We start from the raw sequence: 22,206 nt of genomic DNA on the forward strand, positions 1-22,206 counted from the left end.
TGGAAAAGGAAATGGCAAACCACTCCAGTAGTCAAGTGGGATCTCAAAAGAGTCAGACATGACTAAAAGAACTGAACAACTTCTAAAGGATTATTCTGTTAATAAGACATACTGGTACATGGGGACACAAAACTACCTTAAGGGGATTCCAACATGCTTTGCTGTTTGGTTGGTAGACTAAGATGGGAAACTTTCCAAGAAGCAGGCTTTGTTATCTGAATCACTTCAGAATGTCCTCAATAACACATCTTTGTTGAAAATCCTTCTCCTACTATGGGTTTAGATAAATCTCCTTTTGTTAATTGTTGAATGACCTATGAGTGTCTCATGTTGTCATGATACTGACCTGAATCAGGTCCAGCCCAGAACAAAAGGGGTATATGGCAGGAACTATAAGGCCCAAGGACCCTTACATCCTCATCTATCCTCTCAAGTTTTGTAATTTTGTGTCTCCTGACAGATCCTGAGTTCTAATTCTAGCCTTACTTCTAATTCAGTATAAACTTGAGAGAAGAATAGTAAATGGTCAATCTGTCAATGGAAATTATTCTCTAATTCAGTGACCTTATAGCTTTTTGATTATGTCTTTCAGGAAAAATAATTGGGGGGCATGTACCCTCAAAGTATATATTTACCGTTCATAAGTTATATACATATGCCACTTAAGCAGAAAGCATGTATGTTATGGAAATTATATCAAAAGACAAATTTTAAAAGGAGATAAAGATTAAAAATTTCATACTAGAGTCAAATGGGAACCATTAGAGCTGATCAAGGAGAATAATGCAAATTTGGGCTTTAGGAAAATCACTTTGGCATCTCTGTGAACTAAAGAGGTATTGTAGGCAAAGAGACCAATTAGGAGAATACTACAAACAGTCCAGGTGAGAGGGTGATAAGGGTCAAAACTTACCTCACCACAGCTGAGTGAGAAGACAGAAGTGACTAGATGGGAGGGAGATATGTGGGGATAGAAACTATGATAAGCAAACATGGTTGGGTCATGATAGACTGAAGATCTTTTTATTTCCTTCTCACATCCTCAAACCCTCCTCTTCCAGACTTCACTATTATTGTCAAAGGCAACAACTCTCTTTCCAATCACCAAGGTTTACCATCTCACTTATCCTTCACCTCACAAATTCAATTGCAAAATTTCATTTAAAGTATACTACAGCTAACCTTCATAACAGAAACTCCCTCCAGTGACAACCTATTCTGGAAGTCTTAGAGAACTGACTGGGGCACTAAAAAAGTTAAATGAGATGCTCAGGGTCACAAAGTTAGTGTCAGAGGCCAAACTTGAACCCTGATCTTCCTAACTCTTGAGATCAGTTCTCTCCCTCTATTTAGGCCAGGATTACCTCCCCCAAAATTATATTTTTAATAAAACTAGCCAGGCTGTACTAAATTTATAAAAAGATCAATATCTCAAATGATCTCTTTACAAACTAATACAGCAGTAACTGCATCTTGTATGAACCTTGTAATCTAAGCTAGCAAAGCCTCTAAAGACAAAAATAAACAAATCTAGAGAAAGTAGTTGTGTGCCTTTATCAACAATAGTGATACTTATTACACTGACTTTTTAAGTTTTTCTTCCATATTTTGTCAACTCCAATTTGTACAACTCCAATTGTATAATTACATAAGCATATATAAATATGTGCAAAAAAATTATAGAGATTGATCAGTAAGATCACTGGATGCATTTGTAGGTAGAGTGGATACAGAACTGAGCTGAGAGTTAAGAAAACCTAAGTTTACATTTTATCAAGAAAACCTAAGTTTACATTTTATCTCAGTTACTTCCTACCTATGTGACTTTGGACAAGTCATTTAATCTATTTGCCTCGTTTCCTCAACTTTAAAATAGGGAAAATAATACCATGTATTTCCTGGGTTATTGTAAGAATCAAATGGAATATCTGCAAAGCACCTAGCACATAGTAAGCTATATTAGCTCTTATTACTAATATTTTCATTTCCAGAAGACTGAGTACTGTACCTAAGTTCACTATGCAGATATACACTCAAAGTAGACTTTAGATAATAATAATAATGATGATAATGATGATGATGATATTTGCCCTTCATTCTCAACGAAGACAATCATCAGAGGTGATGCCATGACAAGCACGTGAATTGAATTTGAGTGAGGGGATGCTATGCTAAGTCACCAGCCTTACTTTCTCCTTCAGAGTCATCTGGGTCCACAGGTCAGATATGGCATTGGATGCAAGGCAAGCAGGATTAACTGACTTGCCCAAGGTCACACAGCTATCAAGTGTCAAGTGTCTCAGACTGGATTTGAACTCCAATTCTTCTGACTCCAAAGTCAGTGCTCTATCCACTATGTCACCTAGCTGCCTCTGATTTCTGCAAGGCAAAAAAGGGGTTAAGTGACTTGCCCAAGGTCACATAGGTAGAAAATTATTAAACATCTAAGGTCTGATTTAAACTCAGGTTCTCCTGCCTACATAGTCAGTGCTCTATTCACTGCACCACCTAGCTGATTCACAAAACAGAGCCAACTAACAACCCTCTGGCAACACACTGGGATGAGTAAGGCAAAAACTTATTTTTCAACTTGAATTTAATAAAGGAGTGCCTAAAACAATGGCTAATCATACTGCAGGGAACAGGTAGGTGATGCAGTGGATAACGTGTCCTTGAAGAAGGAATTCATCTTTCTGGGTTCAAATCTAACCTCAGACTTACTATATGTGTATCCCTGGGCAAATAAATCATTAACCCTGTTTGCCTGAGTTTCTTCATCTGTAAAATGAATTGGACAAATAGCAAAGCAATTCAGTATCTTTTCCAAGAAAATCCCAAATGAGGTCACAAAGAGTTAGACATGACTAAAAAATGACTGAACTTGTTAAACTGCAGTCAATAAAAATGTAAGGTTTTATTCAACTAGAACTTACCGGACAAGTAAAATTCCAATGTTATTGCAGATGGTGTATGAAGAGCAGCAAAATATATCGCGGTACTTGGTGTTTAGGTTGTCTTTAGGTTTTTCCAAGATTTTCAAAATTAAAAATTACAATGCTTAATATTTACAGCATTCTCAATGGAGTTGAATAGAAAAACCACATTTCTCAATAAATGCAAGTGAACTCTAAATGTGAAAAATGTTTTAATGACAACTATAAGTAAAGATACTTTTTGTATTAGTTCTAGGGACATTCTTTTTTTCCAAGAACCTTAAATCAAAGAATTTCATCATAAGTAAAAGTCAATCAATTGTAAACCAATCCAACCATTCTGAAGAGCTACTTGGAACTATGCCTAAAGGGTTATAAAACTATACAAACCCTTTGATCCAGCAATACCACGATTAGGTCTGTAACCCCAAAGAGCGGAAGGAAGGAAGGAAGGAAGGAAGGAAGGAAGGAAGGAAGGAAGGAAGGAAGGAAGAAAAGAAAAAAGAAAGAGGACCTATATGCATATATATATATATATATATATATATATATATATATATATATATATATATATATATATATCAGTTCTTTTTGTGGTGGAAAATATTTGAAAATTGAAGGTATGCTCAACAGTTGAGGAATGGTCAAGTAAGTCATGTACATGATTTCAATGGAATACTCACTAGATGGAACTCAAAGAAATATCAAGCAGGATGCTTTCAGAAACACCTGGAAAAACTTACAAAACTGATGCAAAGTGAAGTGAGCAGAACCAAACCTTTGTATTCTGATCAATACAATTCCAAAGGACTTAATGATGAAAAGTGTGGAAAATATGGAAATAGGTTTTGCATTACTTTTTTGCATGACATATATATTCTCAAATTGCCTGCCTTCTCAAGGAGGAGAAGGCAAGAATTTGAAATTCAAAATTAAAAAAACAATTTTTAATTTGTTTTATAAGAAACTGAGGGAAAAAACAAGAGAAAAAAGTCAGTATTTTCCACTGGAAATACAGAAAGTTGATTTCACTTCTCCTTTGATAAGTTAAAAGCTTTACTAAATACATAATAAGAATATAAACTACAAATCTTCAAAACATCTTTTAAGAGGAATTCTTTCAAAATGTAACCCTATGCTTTGGAATTAGATATGACATATATGCTGATTTGCTTTACTATTTGTTATGACTAAACTTATTTGTTAGGGGAAAGTGTCTTACAGAAGAAAGTTGTAATTCATGACTAATAAAGAGAAGAAAAAACACAGATAAGCAAGACAGTATTGTTGCTCTCACATTATATTTAATATACACTTTAAAAAACTGAATGCAACCAATGATCAGATTCATATAAAGCCTCTTTTCTGTTCTCTGTAGATTGAAATGTTAATGTTTGTCAAGTTTTTATTAAGAAATAAAATTTTAGCAGCTCTTAAAAGGGTATTGGGAAAAATTTTTTTTTTAAAAAAGGATATTGAGTACCAGTGCCCTATTTCCCCAATACCTGTTACAACAGTTGAGTATAGGAAAATTTTCTCCTTTATAAAAGCTGATTCTAATGTGAAAGTAGAAAATAAACTTAAAAGATGATTGATAGTTATTTCTCCAGATAAATTATCAATTATCAATTATCAAAATTAAGGTGAAAAGATTTTGCATAAATATGACTAAACTATGAAAATGCCATCTCACTTTCATACTAGATTATGGAAAACTGGAGCTTAAAACCCTTTCATAATTTTTTCCAAGTCATAACATTTTCACAAGTAAAACCAAGTTTACATATAGCATTTTGTTCCCTCTATTCTGAAAAAAAGGGATCTGCTGAGATTCTGAGTTTGGCGATCACAAGTATTCACCCTTTCAAAATCTTTTTTCCTCAAAGTTCAACTTACATGACAATTTGCAACATGATTAGGTCACCTTGAATTCTCCTCTGAAAAGTCTTCCAAATCCTCTACATGTTTTACAAAAAAAAAAAAACAACTTAACATTGTGAGGTTTTCTATTATTCCTAAACCTCTCACAGAGACTAAAAGTAGACAACAATCCTTCGGCCGCTTTAAAAAACCATCTCAAACTTCTTTAAATCCACAATATACTCCTCAATTACCCTGTGCTGCAGCCACTCAGAGGACACATGACTACAAGGATTTTCAATATCCTCCAAGTCCTTTACTTGGTCCCTCTGATGACGACTGTCCTAAATTAGAATAATTTCTGGCTTCTAATTCCCCTTCATTTTCCAACCCAACCACCTTCAGAAGCTTGCATCCCCTTCCTCTGGCTATTGAACAAAACAGACAGCATTTCCGGACTGCCTTAAGACAGACCTTGCAGGAGGATGAAAATTTGAATTCCGGTATTCTTCCCCTGACCCAAATTACTGTTGCCAGGGTGTGCAGCAGTAATGCAGTGTTCTTCTGACTGGATTTGGTTTTCTTTCTGAGACTCCAAGGGTGCATTTTACCACCCAATAATCAACCGAGCTCTCCTCAATTTCTTTCATTCTCCAAGATTTCCAAGGTGACTGCTACCTCCCGAGCAAGCCAATCCCAAACAGGTAAGGGAGGAGGGTTTCTAATGATGTGTTCTCTGTTCCCCCCTCCTACCCGATTGACATTTCCTCCCCCCACGTTCACACTTTGCAACTGAGGGAAAAGAAGAATGAAATAAAATAGAGTGAATTGGGTCGTGGGTCCGAGTTAGCCAGGAACTTGTCAAGCCCGCCGGGCCGGGCCGGGCCGGGCCGGGCCGGGGCCGCCCAAGGACGCGCGTGTTTGCCGAGGCCAATGAGCGGCCCCACACGGACCACAACAACAACAGCCGTGGCCGGGCGAGGGGAGGCGGCGGTAACGCTCCCCGGCGCGCTCCGCTCCGCTCCGCTCCTGCGGCCGCAGCCCCGGGGCTGCAGCGCCGACCCATTTTCCAGGGAAGGAAATGGAAACTGTCGGAAAACGAGGGCTGTCTTGGGGGAGACGTCAAGAACGACTCCCCCCCTTTTCTCAGTCTCCCTTCCCCCGCCCGCTCCGGGGAATGGGGGGCGCCCGCCTGGAAGAAGTGGGTGCCGAGGCCCGGCGGAGGGGAAGCGGCCTCGCCTCGGGCAGCCGGGGGCGGGAGGAAGGAGCGCCGGCTCCGGGGCCTCAAAGCTGGGGGGGGAGCTCCGGGGAGCCGGGCACGGCCGCCTCCGGGGGCCGGCGTGCGGGGTGGCGACCTCGGGCCTCGGGCCGCGCTCGCTGCGGGGCCGCTGTTTACCTGGAAGTCGCGGTCCTCGTTGAAGCGGGAGAAGCGATCGGCCATCTTGCCGCCGTGTAGCTCCTCTCCGGACGACGACGAAGACGACGCAGGCTCGCTCGCTCTCGTGTGCTCGCTCCCGCCGTCGCTCCTCCCCCCCCTTCCCTTCCCCTCTCCCCGGCCTCCTCCCACGCCCCTGGGGCGCGCGCCGCAGCGAGAGCGAGCTCGCGGGCTCCCGACGCCACGGCCCCGCCCGGGTACGAGCCCGAGGAGCTCCGGCGCGGCCGCCTGGCCTCCCCTGCCCTCAGGGGCCGGACCCCGCTGCGCATGCGTGTTCCCAGGCCAGCGCGCTAATCGCTCCTGGAGGGAAAGAGCAGAGGGAGGAGCGGGCATCAAGTCCAAAGATGTCTTTACCTTCTTTTGTGTGGGTGCGCGTGCGTCCGTGCGTGCGTGTGTCCGCGGCTCCATGCGAGTCAATCCCTCACATAGCCTCAAAGTGTCCCAATTGTCTTAGTGCGCCTTTAAACTATTCATCATTAATAATAGCTTAAAACTGTACTCAGACTTTGGGGACAAGACATATAAACATACCCATCATCTCAAAAGCCTCAGTTCAGCTTTAAGCTAGAAAAGCTTAACAATTATTTAAGATATGTTGTTGTATACTGTAGTTCTTTTAATATTGTATGATATGCCTTAGTGAATCACATTATATATTAGTAATATATAGTAGTATTATATATTAAATAATTGCATTAAATATATATTAGTAATATATAGTAGTAGTATATATTAAATAATTATATTATACATATTAGTAATATATAGTAGTATTATATATTAAATAATTGTATTAAATATATATTAGTGATATATAGCAGTATTATATATTAAATAATTATATATTAGTAATATATAGTAATGTTATATATTAAATAATTATATTATATATTAGTAATATATAGTAATATTGTATATTAAATTATATTAAATATTAGTAATATAGTAATGTTATATATTAAAGAATTATATTAAATATATTAGTCATGTATATAGTAATATTATATATTAAAGAATTATATTATGTACTAATAATATGTAGTAATATTATATATTAATTATATTGTATATTAGTAATATATTATATGTTAGATAATTATATTTTATATTAGTAATATAGTAATATTATACATTAAATAATTCTATTATATATAAGTAATATTATATATTAAATAGTTGTATTTTACATGTATTAGTAATATATAATAATATTATATATTAAATAATAAGTAAATAACAAAGGACTTACACTGGAGATACCACATGGTCATATCCATGTATGGTGTCCCAAAAAATTTAACTGTAGCTTCAAACTTGTAAAGGTTACTTATAAATTGTTTTTATAATATATTATATACTAGTATTATTAAATATTTACACATATATTAAACAGGTTTTGATGTTAAATATATGAAAATATTATATATGAAATATATTAAAATAATATATATTATAATAAGTTTATGATATGTTAAGATAATGCATTGCTTAAACTGCACCACAACCTTTGGGACAGCCTATGTGCATTTTTATTACATGTGAGACAGCTAGGTAATATAAAGCCTGGCCACCTGTTTCCTTCCTTGTAAAATAGAAACAATAATAGTACCTATCGGGATAGTTGTTGTTATAAAATGAAACAATACTTGTAAAGCTCCTTGGAAATTAGGACTTTATATTTTTTTTTGGTCTGATACTGCCCAACTCTTCCTGACCCAATTTGAGGTTTTCTTAGCAAAGATACCGAGCGATTTGCCATTTCTTTCTCCAGCTCATTTGACATATGAGGAAACAGGCAAACAGGCTGGAGTGACTTGCCCAGGGTTATACAGCCAAATAAGCGTCAGAAGTCAGATTTGAACTTATTACCATAAGTCTTCTTGATTCCAGGTCTAAGTCAAACTATCCTATATGTACATGCTAGCTCTTATCATTTTATAAAGCATGCCCCCAAAATAACTTTGGGTCATCTTTTGTATGTATATATAGATATAGAGATATAAGTATATAGTTTTATGTATTTATATACAAATATATTTATATATATAGATATATAGATATATATATATATATCAATAAACACACAAAAAACCCCACCTAGCATCACATCATCCATCCATGGAATGATTAGTTACAGCAAATAGAGAAATTTTGAATGCTGTGGATAAGTACACTAACCATGGCAGTATCCTTGCCAGGCTTATACTCATAGATAATGAACTGCCAAAACTAGTTCAGTTTTGGGGAGGTTCCAAAGAAAAGTGTGGGAAAGAAGAGATACATGAAAGTCTACAGAGCTGTTGAACTGACCTCTTTGTTGTATCCCTGTAAAACCTGGACAGTATACTAGCTCCATGCCAGGGAACTGAGTCACTTCCACATGAATTGTCTTAGGAAGATTCTGAAGATCACCTGGCAGGATATCCAGTATCACACAATCCCCTCTTTTTAGTTTCTTTTCTTTTTGGTTGTTTTGTATCTTTAGGGATTAATGCAGTACCTGATACACAGTTAATTAGTCGGTAGATACTTGTTTCCTTCCTTCCTTTTTTTTCCTATGTCTTGTCTAGTCAAGAATTCTCTCAAGGGATGTGAAAGTTATCACTTTCCCTGCTCTAATTTGCTTAAGATATGAACTATATCATGTATCCATTTGGAACTTTTTGTGATATATATGATATGAGACCTTGGTCAACCTAATGGCTATTATTGTTACAATAGTCAAGAGTGAAGTAATGAAAACATGTCCCAAGGTGGTTTTAAGTGCCACAGTGGAGGAGACATAAAAAAAATATTATATGAGTAAAATTGGAAAGAAAAAAGCAAAGTTATTAAGAGCTCCAAATCAATAATTAGAGGAATGGAAAGCGTAGCAATTCTTATGTTCTCATTCATATTCATCTCATTGGCAAAAGGACAAAAAGAAAAGAAAAAAGTAGTTGTAGGGGGGAATGTGGGAAAATAAGCACATTAATGCAAGTGCATTAATACTGGAGTTATGAATTGATCTCACCATTCTGGAAAGCAATTTGGACTTCTCCCCCACCAAATTATTAAACTGTATATACCTTTTGACTCAGTTACTTAACTTCTAGATCTATATTCTGAAGAGTCTCATAAGTCTAAAGTCTCATAAGTACTAAAGTCTCATAAGTACTAAAATATAGAACTTTATGAGGTGTGAAAGAATTGAGGGCAGAGCCAAGATGGTAAAGAGAAGCCAGGAAGGTACCTGAGCTCTCTCCAATTTCCCTTGGAAATAACATTAAATCAAGCCTCTAAAAATATTTTGGAGTGACAGAATCCACAAAAAGATGGAATGAGCAATTTTTCAACCCAAGATAACTTAGGTCTTCAGGAAAGGTCTGCCTTACTTGGGTTAAAGGAGAGTGGGGCCCAGGGCAGGTGGTGTCTGGACAAACCAGCAAGAGACAGTCACAGCACAGATCAGCAACCAAGATCCTGGGGTCCTGACTTAGCAGGTACAGCAGGTCAAATATGAGGACCCTGGCCCCAGCAAAGCAGGTAAACTGCCAGCTCCAGAACCCAGGGCACAACAGGCAAAACTAGGCCAGACTACCTTACACAGTGGGCACAGAGGTCCTGGCACAAAAAAACAGTGACCAGATCTCTGACCCCCAATACAAGAGGCTTGGGACAGGAGCAGAACTCAACTTTTAAAAATGAACCAAAAAAAAAGCCCTGACCAACGAAAATTACTATGGCAAGAATATGAAAGAATTGGAATCTGAGAGGATGCCCATCAATAGGGAATGTCTGAATAAATTATGGTATATAAATGTGACAGAATACTGAGTATTATAAGAAAATGATTAAGCAGACAGTTTCAGAGAAAGATTAGAAAGATTAAGTGATATGGAATGAAATGAGAAAAACCAGGAGAACAATCTATGCAACAACATTATAAAGACAAACAAATTTCAAAGACTTAAAAACTCTGATTAATGCAAAAACCAATTGTAGTTCCAGAGGACTAATGATTACATATACTGTCCATCTATTGATAGAAAAGATAGAGGGTAGAGAATGAGATATGTAGATATATACATTTTTGGATAAAGTCAATTCTGGAATTTGTTTTCCTTGGCTGTGTATATTCATGGGGGGGGGGTTATTTTTATTTTTCTTAAAAAGGGAAATGAGGAAAATTAGATTTTGTTCATCAAAAAACATTCAATTTAATTTTCAAAATAAATATACAGCAACCTATATCAGATTGTTCCCTGCCATGGGGAGAAGGGAGTGAAGGGGGGGTAATTGAAAATTGTGAAACTCAAAAGCTTGCAAAAGAATGAAAGTTAGGGGTGGCTAGGTGGTGCAGTGGATAAAGCACCGGCCCTGGAGTCAGGAGTACCTGGGTTCAAATCCAGTCTCAGACACTTAATAATTACCTAGCTGTGTGGCTTTGGGCAAGCCACTTAACCCCATTTGCCTTGCAAAAACCTAAAAAAAAAGAATGAAAGTTGAAAACTGTCATTGCATGTAATTTTAAAAAATTAAATTTTTTTTAAAAACCAAAATAAATTGACACAAAATAGGAGTTCTGAAAGACTAATATATTGAAAGTACCATATAAATTTCAAAAACCAAGCTATAGGGGCAGCTAGGTGGTACAGTGGATAGAGCACCAGCCCTGGAGTTAGGAGTACCTGAGTTCAAATTCAACCTCAGACACTTAATAATTACCTAACTGTGTGGCCTTGGGCAAGCCACTTAACCCCATTGACTTGAAAAAAAAACCTACAAAAAAAACCCCAAGCTATAATAAATAGAAATCAGTGGCCTCATTTTCAGTCTTCTCTTTGTAGTTTTTTTTTTTATGGAAATGCTTATTTTTATGGTGTGTGTGTGTTTAGTTCAGAATAAAAATAAATAAAAATCCTACAATCTTAAAAAAGAAGCCTGGGTCAGCAAGAAATTAATTAACTTGTTCATAGTTATATAGGTAGCATAGGTAAGAAGTGAGACTTGTCAGAAATCCTTAGTCTTCTCAAGGATTACATGGAGAACTAGGATCTTTCTCTAAAGGAGAAGGGAGAATGAAAATTCTAAAGAAATGAGAGAAAGGAGGAAAGTGGAGGGGAGGGGAGATGAAAGAAGCTCTGACAGCACCATATTGGGAAGTTTTAGGCTCTTCCATATGGAAGAGAAAGAAAGGGAGAGAGACCCTCCCTCCCTGTTGTTCTTGGTTAAACAGCTTCAACTTCAATGCTTTGACTTCAATAACTAGAAACTGGTGATTTGGGCTGAATGAAATCCAGAACAATGCAAAGTGGAGACAAACCCAGGTGATTCTTCACATCCATCTTCTGCCTCTTCCCTTTATCTTCTACTATTCAATTACTCTCTCCCTTTCTCTCCCTCTCCCTCTCTCTTTCTCTCCCCCTCCCCACCAATCTGCCCTTACCAGTCTTGAAACTTACTTCTAAAAGTCTAAGTGGTTATTATTATTGTATTGATTGGGGGAGTGGGTGGAGGGACATGGTTGTCAAAAGTATCCAGGTAAAGAGAGACAACAATTTTTATTACTGTGGGAAATGTTTTTAACTTGGGGATTTGGAGCTAGAAGGAAAAGGTATTTTACTGAGTTATATTTTATAACTTCTCAAACAAAAAGAAAGACCAAGTCAATCCAAACCAAAATAACCCAGGAAGAAAAGTACTTTTCGTAGTGGTTAGGCCTTGCAGGGAAAGGACTGGAAAATAGTTGCTTAGGTTCTTTTGTTCTTTCCTGACAGATTTAAGAATCTCATTCGCCTAACCTATCTACCCAGGGGCAGAACTAAAGGCATTAAGAAAGGCACACCTCCTGATCACCATCATCCCTTCACTTTCTCTAAGGAACACTGCTAGAAACATATAATACCTGCTATTAGAAAGTGTTGGGGCGGGGGCAGAGAAGGATGGGACTTGTCCAAATCTGTGATTTCATCCATGTAGTGGAGATTTTCTCTACTGAAGTAGATTGGCTATTATTTTGCAACATATAATGTTAATAGAGTTATCTTGGGAACTGAGAGATTAAACAGATTTTCCTGACTTGAATTTCATGCCAGACTTGAATTTAAGCAATTGGTCCCTCTGTTCACACTTTCTGCTTCAAATACTCATGAATATTACTTTGGATAATTCTAGAGTCCCTAGGTTGTTTTGCCATCTAGTTTGTATTGTAATCTCTAAAATGTGGTTATATAAGGTACCATTTTTGGTAGAAAGACAGGTTGGAACCTACCTCATTGTGACTAGCATACCTTTATGTCCCTAGATCGTCACTTAGATCCATTGAATCCAAGGGATTGTGTTGGTAGATATGAATCTCATCTGGCATTGAAGGATGTAGCAGGAATCACCTCCTACTGAAAGAAAGCAGAGAAAGGTTCATTGTGGAACACAGAACATAGAGATTTTCTTCTTGTTGCCTGGGAAACCAAAGAGCAGCTAGCTCCTCATAAGGATAAAATGGAAGCATGGGAAGGAGGAAAGGGGAGGAATCAAAAAGGAAAATAAACCAGATAAGAAGAAAGGAATCAAGGAATGATAGCATCTACTTATCATTCAAGGTTGTTGTAAACCAGCCAAATGTGATCTCTCTTATTCTGATTCACTAGAGTGCTTTGTCTATACCTTCTTTATGACCTTAATAGCATTCATATATTCTAATGCAAGGGGTTTTATATGTTTTATCTTTCTCCTTGGTTCAATAGATAGTAGAGGCACTATTACTCCTACTTTAAGGATGAGTCTCAAAAAAAGTACTTGATTCATCCAGGGTAAATTGTTTATTAAGTGGGGGGGAGGCTGAGGAAGAGATATTATGAGAATTTAACAATTCAATGGAAGCTCTGTGGATAGAGCAATGACTTTTCTCAAGATGTTGGCCATATGGATGGGCAGCCGGTGTTCTAACCTTCTGTCTCATTAGTATTCCATAGAATCCTTGGGAGCTGGAAATTACCTTATTGTAGAGAAAAAGGTTAGTTTTGCTTGGAATTTGATGTTGTTCAATTGTGTTCAACTCCTTGTGACCCCTTTCTTAGCAAAGACACAGAAGTGGTTTGTCATTTCCTTTTTTACCTCATTTTATAGATGAAGAAATGGAAGTCAACAGGGTTAAGTGATTTGCCCAGGGTCACACAGCTAGTGATTATCTGAGGTCAAATTTGAACTCAAGAAGATGAGTCTTCCTAACTGTCTGGCATTCATCCACTGTGATGCCTAGTTGCCTATAACAATTATATAGTTATTGTGTTGTTCAGTCGTAATCACATTTTAGGTTTTCTTGGCAAAGTTACTAGAATGGTTTGCCATTTCCTTCTCTAGTTCATTTTACAGATGAGGAAACTGAGATAAACAGGGTTAAATGACTTGCCCAAAATCACACAGATAGTAAATGTCTGAGGCCAAATTTGAATTCAGCTTTTCCTGACTCCAGATCTTGCACTGTCCACCTAGCTGCCTCTTATTATAGGTTAGAGAAACTTATTTGAGGTAATGTGAGCTAAAGGAATAAAGTTGGTACCTTGAGAGAAATCTTGTTTGCCTCATAATCTAATACATGAACACATTCAAAAGTTAAAAGTGAGACAAAGCATATTTGGATCCCAACTCTGTTACTACTTGCAAGACTTTGGCCAAATCAACTTAACTTCTCTGAGTATTTTACCTGTTCTTATTCCTCTATGCTTTAAAAGGCTGAAATACAGTGACTGAATCTTATTTGGCTTTGTATCCCGAAGACCTTAGCATATTCAATTTCTTCTACTTAGGCAGTACTCAATTAAAATATTTGTTGAATTGAGTTGAATCTTCAAGTTAGAATTTGAAAACATTAGAGTGGGGTATAATGTGGATAGATTAATCAATTGATAAGCACTTGTGGTTCAGTCACTTCAGTGGAGTCACTGTTTTTTCCTTATTTAATTCCTTTAATGCCCTTTGAAGACCTTAAAAGTTCTGAAGGGTCACTAGTTTCTTCTTCCCTTATGAGAATTTTGGCATTATATCACACAGCTCTTAATTGCCCAAATTAATTCACCTTTCCAGGTTTCTCTGGATTGTTGTTGTATTTGTATTTCAAAGTTCCTACTCAGCTCTGGTCTTTTCAGACCAGACATTCCTGTAAGTACACTCACATTAAAGATTCATTTTTTTTCCCTGTAGTATTATGCCCATCTATACAGGGTGAGTAATTCTTGATTGCAAGCCTATCTCTTTTGCCTTTTGCAGTATCCTATTCCAGCATTTCTCATTTTTGGTGGAAACTGCCAAGTCTTGTGTGATCCTGATGGAAGTTTCTTGGTACTTGACCTGTTTTTTTCTGACTGTTTTAAGTATATTTTTTTCTTTCATATGGGAGCTGTAGATTTTGACTAGGATCTTCCATGGATGTACCTTTTGGGGAATTCTTTTCAGGAAGTTAGTGCTTGGTGGTTTCTTTCTGTATTTACATTAGACTGCTCCTTGAGGGCAGGGTCTGTCCTTTGCCTCTTTTTGTATTAGCCCCTCCCCCCCCCCCTTAGTGCTTGGCCAAGTCTAGTACATGGTAAATTCCTAATTAATGCTTATTTATTGACTTGACTTATTAATTGACTCACTGGTTCTATTGATCTGGGAAGGTTTCATTTATGATTTCTTGCAATATCATGTCCAGGTTATTTGTTTATTTTAAATCATGATTTTTAGGGAGTCCAGTGATTCTTAAATTATTTCTCCTTCATCTGTTAGTTGTCTTATTATTTCAATCTTTTGATTATGACGAGTAATTTTTTGCTGTCTCATGGAGTCATTGATTTTTTTTTTTTTTTTTTTTGCTTAGGCTAGTCTAGTTTTTAAAGTACATTTCTTGGGTAAGGCCTACTATTTTTTCTTCTAAGCCATTCATTCATTCTTTTTCTAGTTTTTTCCTCTAAAACTTTTTTTTCTGTATCTGGTGATCATATAATACTTACGAAAAAAATTCATTTTCTGGTGATCATGTAGTACTTTTGAAAAAATTCATTTTTTAAAATTGGAGACACTGCATTTATCAGTTATTCTCTCTTATGGAGGGAATCTTTAGATTTGTAATAGTTGTTGCTGCTGATCAAGTTTTCTTTCATCTATTCATTTCTCAAGCTTTTTAGTTCCTGAACTGGGGCTTTGTGGTAAAGAGAGGCTTTATTGGAGTAATTGGCCCTAATTGCTTCCACCCTGATTGTCTAATCTCCACTTCCTAGATTTGGCCACACCCTGGATCTCAGCTATCTCAAACCCTGGGTCTTAAGGGACCTCTCTGGTGTCTCAGGACAGAGGGCTAAAGACCTCAAAGACTTGAAATGTCTGGGTCTGAGTGCTATTGCTGCTTCACTGGTCATTACTTGGCAGTCATTCTATGGCACCCTCAGATGTACCCACCCTGAGAATTTCTGACTAGTAGTGTTTTCTGACCACTGGGATCAGATTTGCTGGGCAATTCGCTTTTGAATTGAATCTTAGGGGAAGGCAGGGATTCCAAGAGGCAAAATGGAGGAGAGAATGTACTCCAGTCATGGGGGACAGTCAGCATAAAGAGCCAGATTCTGAAATAAGGGTCTCCCCCCATGGGGAGACCTTGCAGAATGTTAGAGGGTCAGCACATGTTAGACTGGAATGGTAGGAAGGGTTTTAAATGTCAGAGTTTATATTTGATACTAGAGGTAATAAGGATTTACAGAAGCTTATTGAATGGGGGAATGATTTGGTCAAACCTGTGCTTTGGTAAAATCACTTTGGCAGTTATATGGAGCTAAATCAAATCTACATATATTTAGTAAGTACCTACAACACATCAAGCATTGTGTTAACCTGGATGATCCAAAGAAAGGCAAAAAAAATAAATCCCTGTTCACAAGGAGCTCACAGTTTATTGGGGGAGGCAATGTGCAAACAGCAACAAGCAAGATATAGAAAGGATGTCTGAACATGTTGACAGAGGGAAGATTAAGAAAAGACTCTTGTAGAAGGTAGGATGTTAGCTGACACTTGAAGGAAGCCAGAAAAGTCAGAAAGTGGAGAAGAGGAGGGAGAAAATTCCAGGCCCACAGGACAGTCACCAGTGAAAATGACCAGTTAGGAGATGAAGGTCTTGTCTAAGGAACAGCAAGGAGGTCAATGGCATGGGATTGCAAAATACATGGAAGGGACTAAATTATAAGAAGATTGGAAAGGTAAGAAGTCAGGATATGAAGGGCTATAAAAGCCAGGATTTTACATTTGATCCCTGGACCTTATTAAATGGGACAGGAAGAGGAGATAAGACAATGAAAGAGCAACACATAGACTAGAGTGAGGAGTTCAAAAAGGAAATAAATCAGGAAGCTCTTTCAAAATTAAAATGTGAGGAGATCATGGCCTGAACTGGAATGTTTGAATGGAGAGAAGCCCAGTGTGGCAAATGGGGAGATTTGGCAATTGCTTGTATACATGAAGTAAGATTGAAAAGTAGAGGTTTACATTGAAGTTGTGAACTTGTTTGACTAGAAAAATGACCATGCCCTCTACAGTCACAGGGAAATTCAGAAGAGAGGCAGTTTTAGGGAGAAAAATAAATTCGCTTTCTGTTAACATGTTGAATTTGAAATATCTATAGGACATTCAGTTCAAAATGTCTAGCTGAGTAATGAGGTTTAAAGAGAGATGGTAGAGGATTTAGAGGAGGTGGAGGTACTAAGTATAGCTAGGAAGGAGTTTAACTCATAAGTGGAAGAGAAATATAGGATGAAAGAATGGGATCAAGGGAATATATAGAGGCTACTTGAGAGAAGAGCCACCTTTTCATCAGGACTAGTAAAATAAGAAATAGCAAAGAATGATGTCAAGTGTTGTGAAAGGAGAGGAGAGGTAAATAGGAAGCTCAGATAACCTATTTGTATTTTCTCAGAAAAGTATGAGGTGGTGGTTGTGGTTGTTCATTCTTCATTCTCAAAGAGGACCAGTGATTATTATGAAAGTGATGAAGAGGTAAAGATCTCAGCTAAGATGATGGGTTGATGAGTTGCTGTAGAAGGCTTGAGAAGAAGAGAGGTTTGAAACAGACCTTGTAGAAAGTGGGAAAGAGTATCAATTAGCAGGGAATGAAAGAATTATTTTACTATAGTGAGGGCTAATTTAGAATTAGATAACATAAATTTGTAGTGGATCTATTAATCATGGTTGAGTGATTACCTATGCAAATAAAATGAAAAAATTTAACAAAGCTCTTTCCTAGAGTCCTCATTTTTAAGCAATCATAAGGGTGGTATGGAAGGGTCATTATACCAACCAAGTAAAAAAAAAATTGAAAATCTCCTAGTTTGACTCCTTCATATCCCTTTACTTAGGGGTATCTCAAATAGAATGGGGCTGATTCAAGGCAAGTCACAAATATATAGTTTGAATCCTGGCTCAGAGACAGTATTAAAAACACCCACATTCATTCCATTTACCCTATATGCCTACAAGAGAAGTAGGCTAGGAATTCACATCATGGGGCAATGGAATGATGGATTTGGTCCAGGGGATCTGGGTTTGCATACTAGTTGTGCTAGCTGTGTAATGTTAGGCAAGTCACAACCTCTCTAGTTCTCAGTTTTCTTATATGTAAAATGAAAAAGTTGGGCAATCCTCTTTTCCAGCTTCAAGTTTATGATTCAGTAGTTATAACTGATACATATAGATTATCTCAAAAATCTTAGGACAGTTTTAAGCTTGAGTAGATTAAACTACCAATTAAAAACTAAAGTTATATGGTTTGCTAGCTTAAAAACTATATGCTTTCCGGGTGGCTAGGTGGTGTAGTGGATAAAGCACCGGCCCTGGAGTCAGGAGTACTTGGGTTCAAATCCCGTCTCAGACATTTAATAATTACCCAGTTGTGTGGCCTTGGGCAAGCCACTTAACCCCATTACCTTGCAAAAATCTAAAAAAAAACAAACCCAACAACAACAACAAAACTATATGCTTTCAAAAAAGACTGAGAAATCCTGCATAGTATTTTAAGATATACAAGACCTTGACATTATTTCATTAGAGCCTCATGATAATCATAGAAGGTAGATATTAGAAATATTATTGTCCCTATTTTATATATGAGACTCAAAGAACCTACATGTAATCACATTGCTAGTGTCAAAGGCAGGAAACATATACCACATATATTGTACAAGTCAGTAAAAGTTCTCTGGATACAAGAATGTCCCATTGCAAGATGCCAGCCACAAAGACTAGGTTGCTAGTATTCTCCATTTCAGGACCCAAAGGCCATCTAGGATTATGAAAAGGGGGAGAAAGTAGAACAATTTGTCCATTCTATTTGCCTCAATGAACTTTTCCCATGTATCAAGATGTGAATTATGAGCATTTGGTGATTCCAACATCACACTATCTATTGACATGGAGCCACACTTAGGAATTTTGCTGCCTAGGGCATTCAGGGACAAGGTCATTGTTGCTAGAGAGGTTTCCTATGAAAGAGGTTTTTGTGTGTGTATATGTATCTATGTCTGTGTCTATGTGTCTGCATGTCTGTATGTCTGTCTACAGGACAAGGAAAATGTTACATTGACTGTCATCTGGTTGTTTCCTATTTTAATGATCAATAATTAGTTCTTTTTGCTCTCTAGGTGATAGTTCCGCTGTTTCTATAATGCAAAAGGACTCAGAGTGGTGTCAGCTTCCTCTAAATTTGGGGATAAAGTCCTTGTCTCTCAGCCCTAATTGCAACTCTGCCTAGAAAGACACTTCAGACAATTTAAGAAGAAGAAAGAAGACACCCACCTCACATCTAGCCCCCTCTATGAGCAAATGTCCCTCCCTGTCCCTAGCTATTTGATAGTGATAACCTCTGTTAATTATAGATTTGCATGTGGGTCAGTGGATTCCAGCCCTGGAAGAAGCAGCATGCAAAAGAAACTAAATCCTTTAGGGTCAAATTGAAGCAGGCTCCCAGAACAAGGATTTCACATTTTTTATGTATCAGTCTTCTTGAGGATGAGATTTTTCTCCAACAAAACAAAGCAAGTGGGCAAGATTTTTATGTAGGATGGTGAGATTTAGTACAATGGAAGACAGACCCTGCCTTCCCTTTCAAAGAAATAAATTTTAAGTTTTGTAAAGTTAGGATCTGTTTCTTCTATTTCTTTTCCATCTCCTTTCTTCTCTATAGAATACTCCTCCTTTGAACAATAATAGACCAATACAAAGACAATTAATAACTGTCTTTTGAGTGAAATGAAAAGACAATATACACAAAGCACAGGATGTTCCAGAAAGTCTCAGTGTTGTTTTAAACTATTAAAGCTTTAAAACTACACTAAGACTTTTGGGACATTTTGTATATTTTTAAAATTAAGGTCAGTAAATTCTTTTTGTTGTTGCTTTTGTTTTTTACGAGGCAATGGGGTTAAGTGACTTGTACAAGGTCACACAGCTAGGTAATTATTAAGTGTCTGAGGCCGGATTTGAACTCAGATCCTCCTGACTCCAGGGCCAGTGCTCTATCCACTGTGCCACCTAGCCGCCCCCTCAGTCAATTCTTAATCATGTCTTCTGTTGTAGGAACACAGCGATACGTTAGATGATCTACAAGTTCTTTTAATTTGGTTTTGATTAGTTCATTCTATGATTAATTGATTTAGCAAAAAAGGCTACCTTCCTAATTCTGTTCAACTCAAACTTTCAAATAAGTTTGCATTCACTGGCATATACCACTGAGCTGTAGATAGAAGCAGCATAGGACCATTGTCCTTCACTTGGGAAGAAACTTAAAAATAATTTAGTTCAATGGTTCTCAAAGTTTTTGAGTTTGAAGACAATCACTTTACTCCTGCCTTTAAAATAAGCAAATTTTATAGACTTTCTCTGATATAGCATCCCAAATTTAGAACTGAAAGAGACTTGAGAGATCATCTAATCCAAAGTCCCTCATTTTATGGATGAGAAGACCGGGTACCAGAGAGAGGAGAGAATTTAATACGAGTCACACAAAGAATAAGTGTAGGGGGCAGCTAGGTGGCACAGTGGATAGAACACTGGCCCTGGAATCAGGAGAACCTGAGTTCAAATCCGGCCTCAGACACTTAATAATTGCCTAGCTGTGTGACCTTGGTTAAGTCACTTAACCCCATTGCCTTAAATAAAATTAAAAATTTTTTTAAAAAGAAGTAAGTCTAAAAACCAGAATTTGAAAGCAGGTCTGCTGATTCCAAATCTGATTCTTATCCTTCATTTTCGAAGAAAACCAAAATGACATCACCATGTTTAAGACAAATTACAGTGTGTCCTACTGTGGCTGATCAGACCAATATGAGCTAGTAATGCTCTATCACAGGTCAGGTGCAAACAGTCCATGTGAACACCTGGGGTGGGTATTCTAAACTTTCACATTACCTTTGAGCTGCTTCAATTCTGCCTTTCTCATAGAGTGCAGCCCCCTCACTGATGATGACATGCCATGCTGGGTGGTCCTGTGCCAAGGGTCTCCCATACTATATAATCAATTCTAAAGTTCTTCAATGAAATCTTCAGGGTATTTCAGTATCGCTTCTTCTGACCCCATTGTGAGCACTTGCCCTGTGTGAGTTCTCCATAAAATAGTTTTTTTTTAGCAAGCGAATAGCATTCTAACAAGCATGTCCAGCCCATGGTAGTTGTACTCTCTGTAGTAAAGTTGGAATGCTAGGCAGTTTAGCTTGAGAAAGGACCTCCGTGTCTGGTATCTTCTCCTGTCAGGTGATCTTCAGAGTCTTCCTGAGACAATTTAAATAGAAGTGATTCAGTTTCCTGATGTGGCACGGATAGACTGTCCAGGTTTCATAGGCTTTTAGCAATGAGGACAACACAATGGCTCTGTAGTTTGATGGTAAGTCTAATACCTCTTCTCTCCCATACTGTCTTTTGGAGACTCCCAAATACTGAACTAGTTCTGCCAATGCCTGTGACAACCTCATTGTCAATGTGTATCTCCTTAGAAAGGACACTACCAAGGTAAGTGAACTGTCTACAGTACTCAAAACTTCTCCATCTGCTGTTACTGATGGTTCCAAGTATGGTTGGTATGGTACTGGTTGATGGAGCACCTGTGTTTTCTTGGTGTTAATTGTTAGACCAAAATTAGCACAAGCAGCAGAGAACCAATCCATACTTTGTTGTATCTCAGCTTCAGAGGCAGTACTGAGTGCACAATCATCTACAAAAGAAGATTATGCACCAACACTCCTTCCATTTTGTCTTAGCTTGTAGCATTTTCAAATGCTGACCTTTAGGCCATGTTCATTCTCAGTGAAGGCATTTGATAACATAGCTGAAAACATCATGGTAAAAAGCATGGGAGCGGTTCTCTCTTTAGTCCTGGCGGGTGGAAGAAGATGACGAAGGGGACATCTTCATTCGGTAAGTGCCGGAATAAGACGCACACTTTGTGCCGTCATTGCGGCTCTAAAGCATACCATCTCCAGAAGTCAACATGCGGCAAATGTGGATACCCTGCTAAGCGCAAGAGAAAGTATAATTGGAGTGCAAAGGCTAAACGATGCAACACTACTGGTACTGGTCGAATGAGGCACCTAAAAATTGTCTATCGCCGATTCAGGAATGGATTCCGTGAAGGAACAACACCTAAACCCAAGAGAGCAGCTGTTGCAGCATCTAGTTCATCTTGAGTATTCAACTGTTTGTTAAAATAAATATCCTGAATTTAAAAAGTAATTGTAGTCAGTTTCATTTGATCCATTGATCACTTTAGTCAAATTATTGAGTTTTTGGTGGATATTTAATAACCAAAACTGGACTTATTTAGTAACCAGCATCTTAGGTCATATTTGGGTTTTGTTTGTGACTTAAGAGAAGTTAGTGTTAGGCCTTCCACTGCCCTGTGAACATCCTCTTCACTCCCCCTCCCCAATGCATAAAGAGACACACTTCAGCTATTAGAATTAATTAGTACTTAAGCGCTACCCATCTGTA

At 37.8% G+C, this 22,206-nt stretch overlaps 1 protein-coding gene and 1 pseudogene across 10 annotated transcripts in view; one reads left to right on the forward strand and one right to left on the reverse strand.

Annotated features, from left to right (window-relative positions):
• The window catches only part of GPATCH8 (G-patch domain containing 8), a 131,273-nt gene extending 124,972 nt beyond the window's left edge, over positions 1-6,301 (reverse strand). For 8 of the 10 annotated variants that reach the window (XM_074224305.1, XM_074224316.1, XM_074224317.1 and 5 more), the window contains exon 1: positions 6,190-6,214. Coding sequence is in view for 1 of the 10 variants with exons in the window: in XM_074224302.1 (XP_074080403.1) it covers positions 6,190-6,234 (45 nt within the window). In the remaining 9 variants the exon portion in view is untranslated. Of the gene's footprint in view, positions 1-6,189 lie in introns of all 10 variants that reach the window. The other 2 variants (XM_074224302.1, XM_074224307.1) reach the window with 2 other exon arrangements.
• A 15,276-nt stretch (positions 6,302-21,577) lies between these two features.
• On the forward strand, positions 21,578-21,948 carry LOC141511388 (large ribosomal subunit protein eL37 pseudogene; annotated as a pseudogene).
• Positions 21,949-22,206: the final 258 nt, after the last annotated feature.

Source organism: Macrotis lagotis, chromosome 2 (genome assembly GCF_037893015.1).
Source record: "Macrotis lagotis isolate mMagLag1 chromosome 2, bilby.v1.9.chrom.fasta, whole genome shotgun sequence".
In the NCBI taxonomy this organism is placed as follows: domain Eukaryota; kingdom Metazoa; phylum Chordata; class Mammalia; order Peramelemorphia; family Peramelidae; genus Macrotis; species Macrotis lagotis.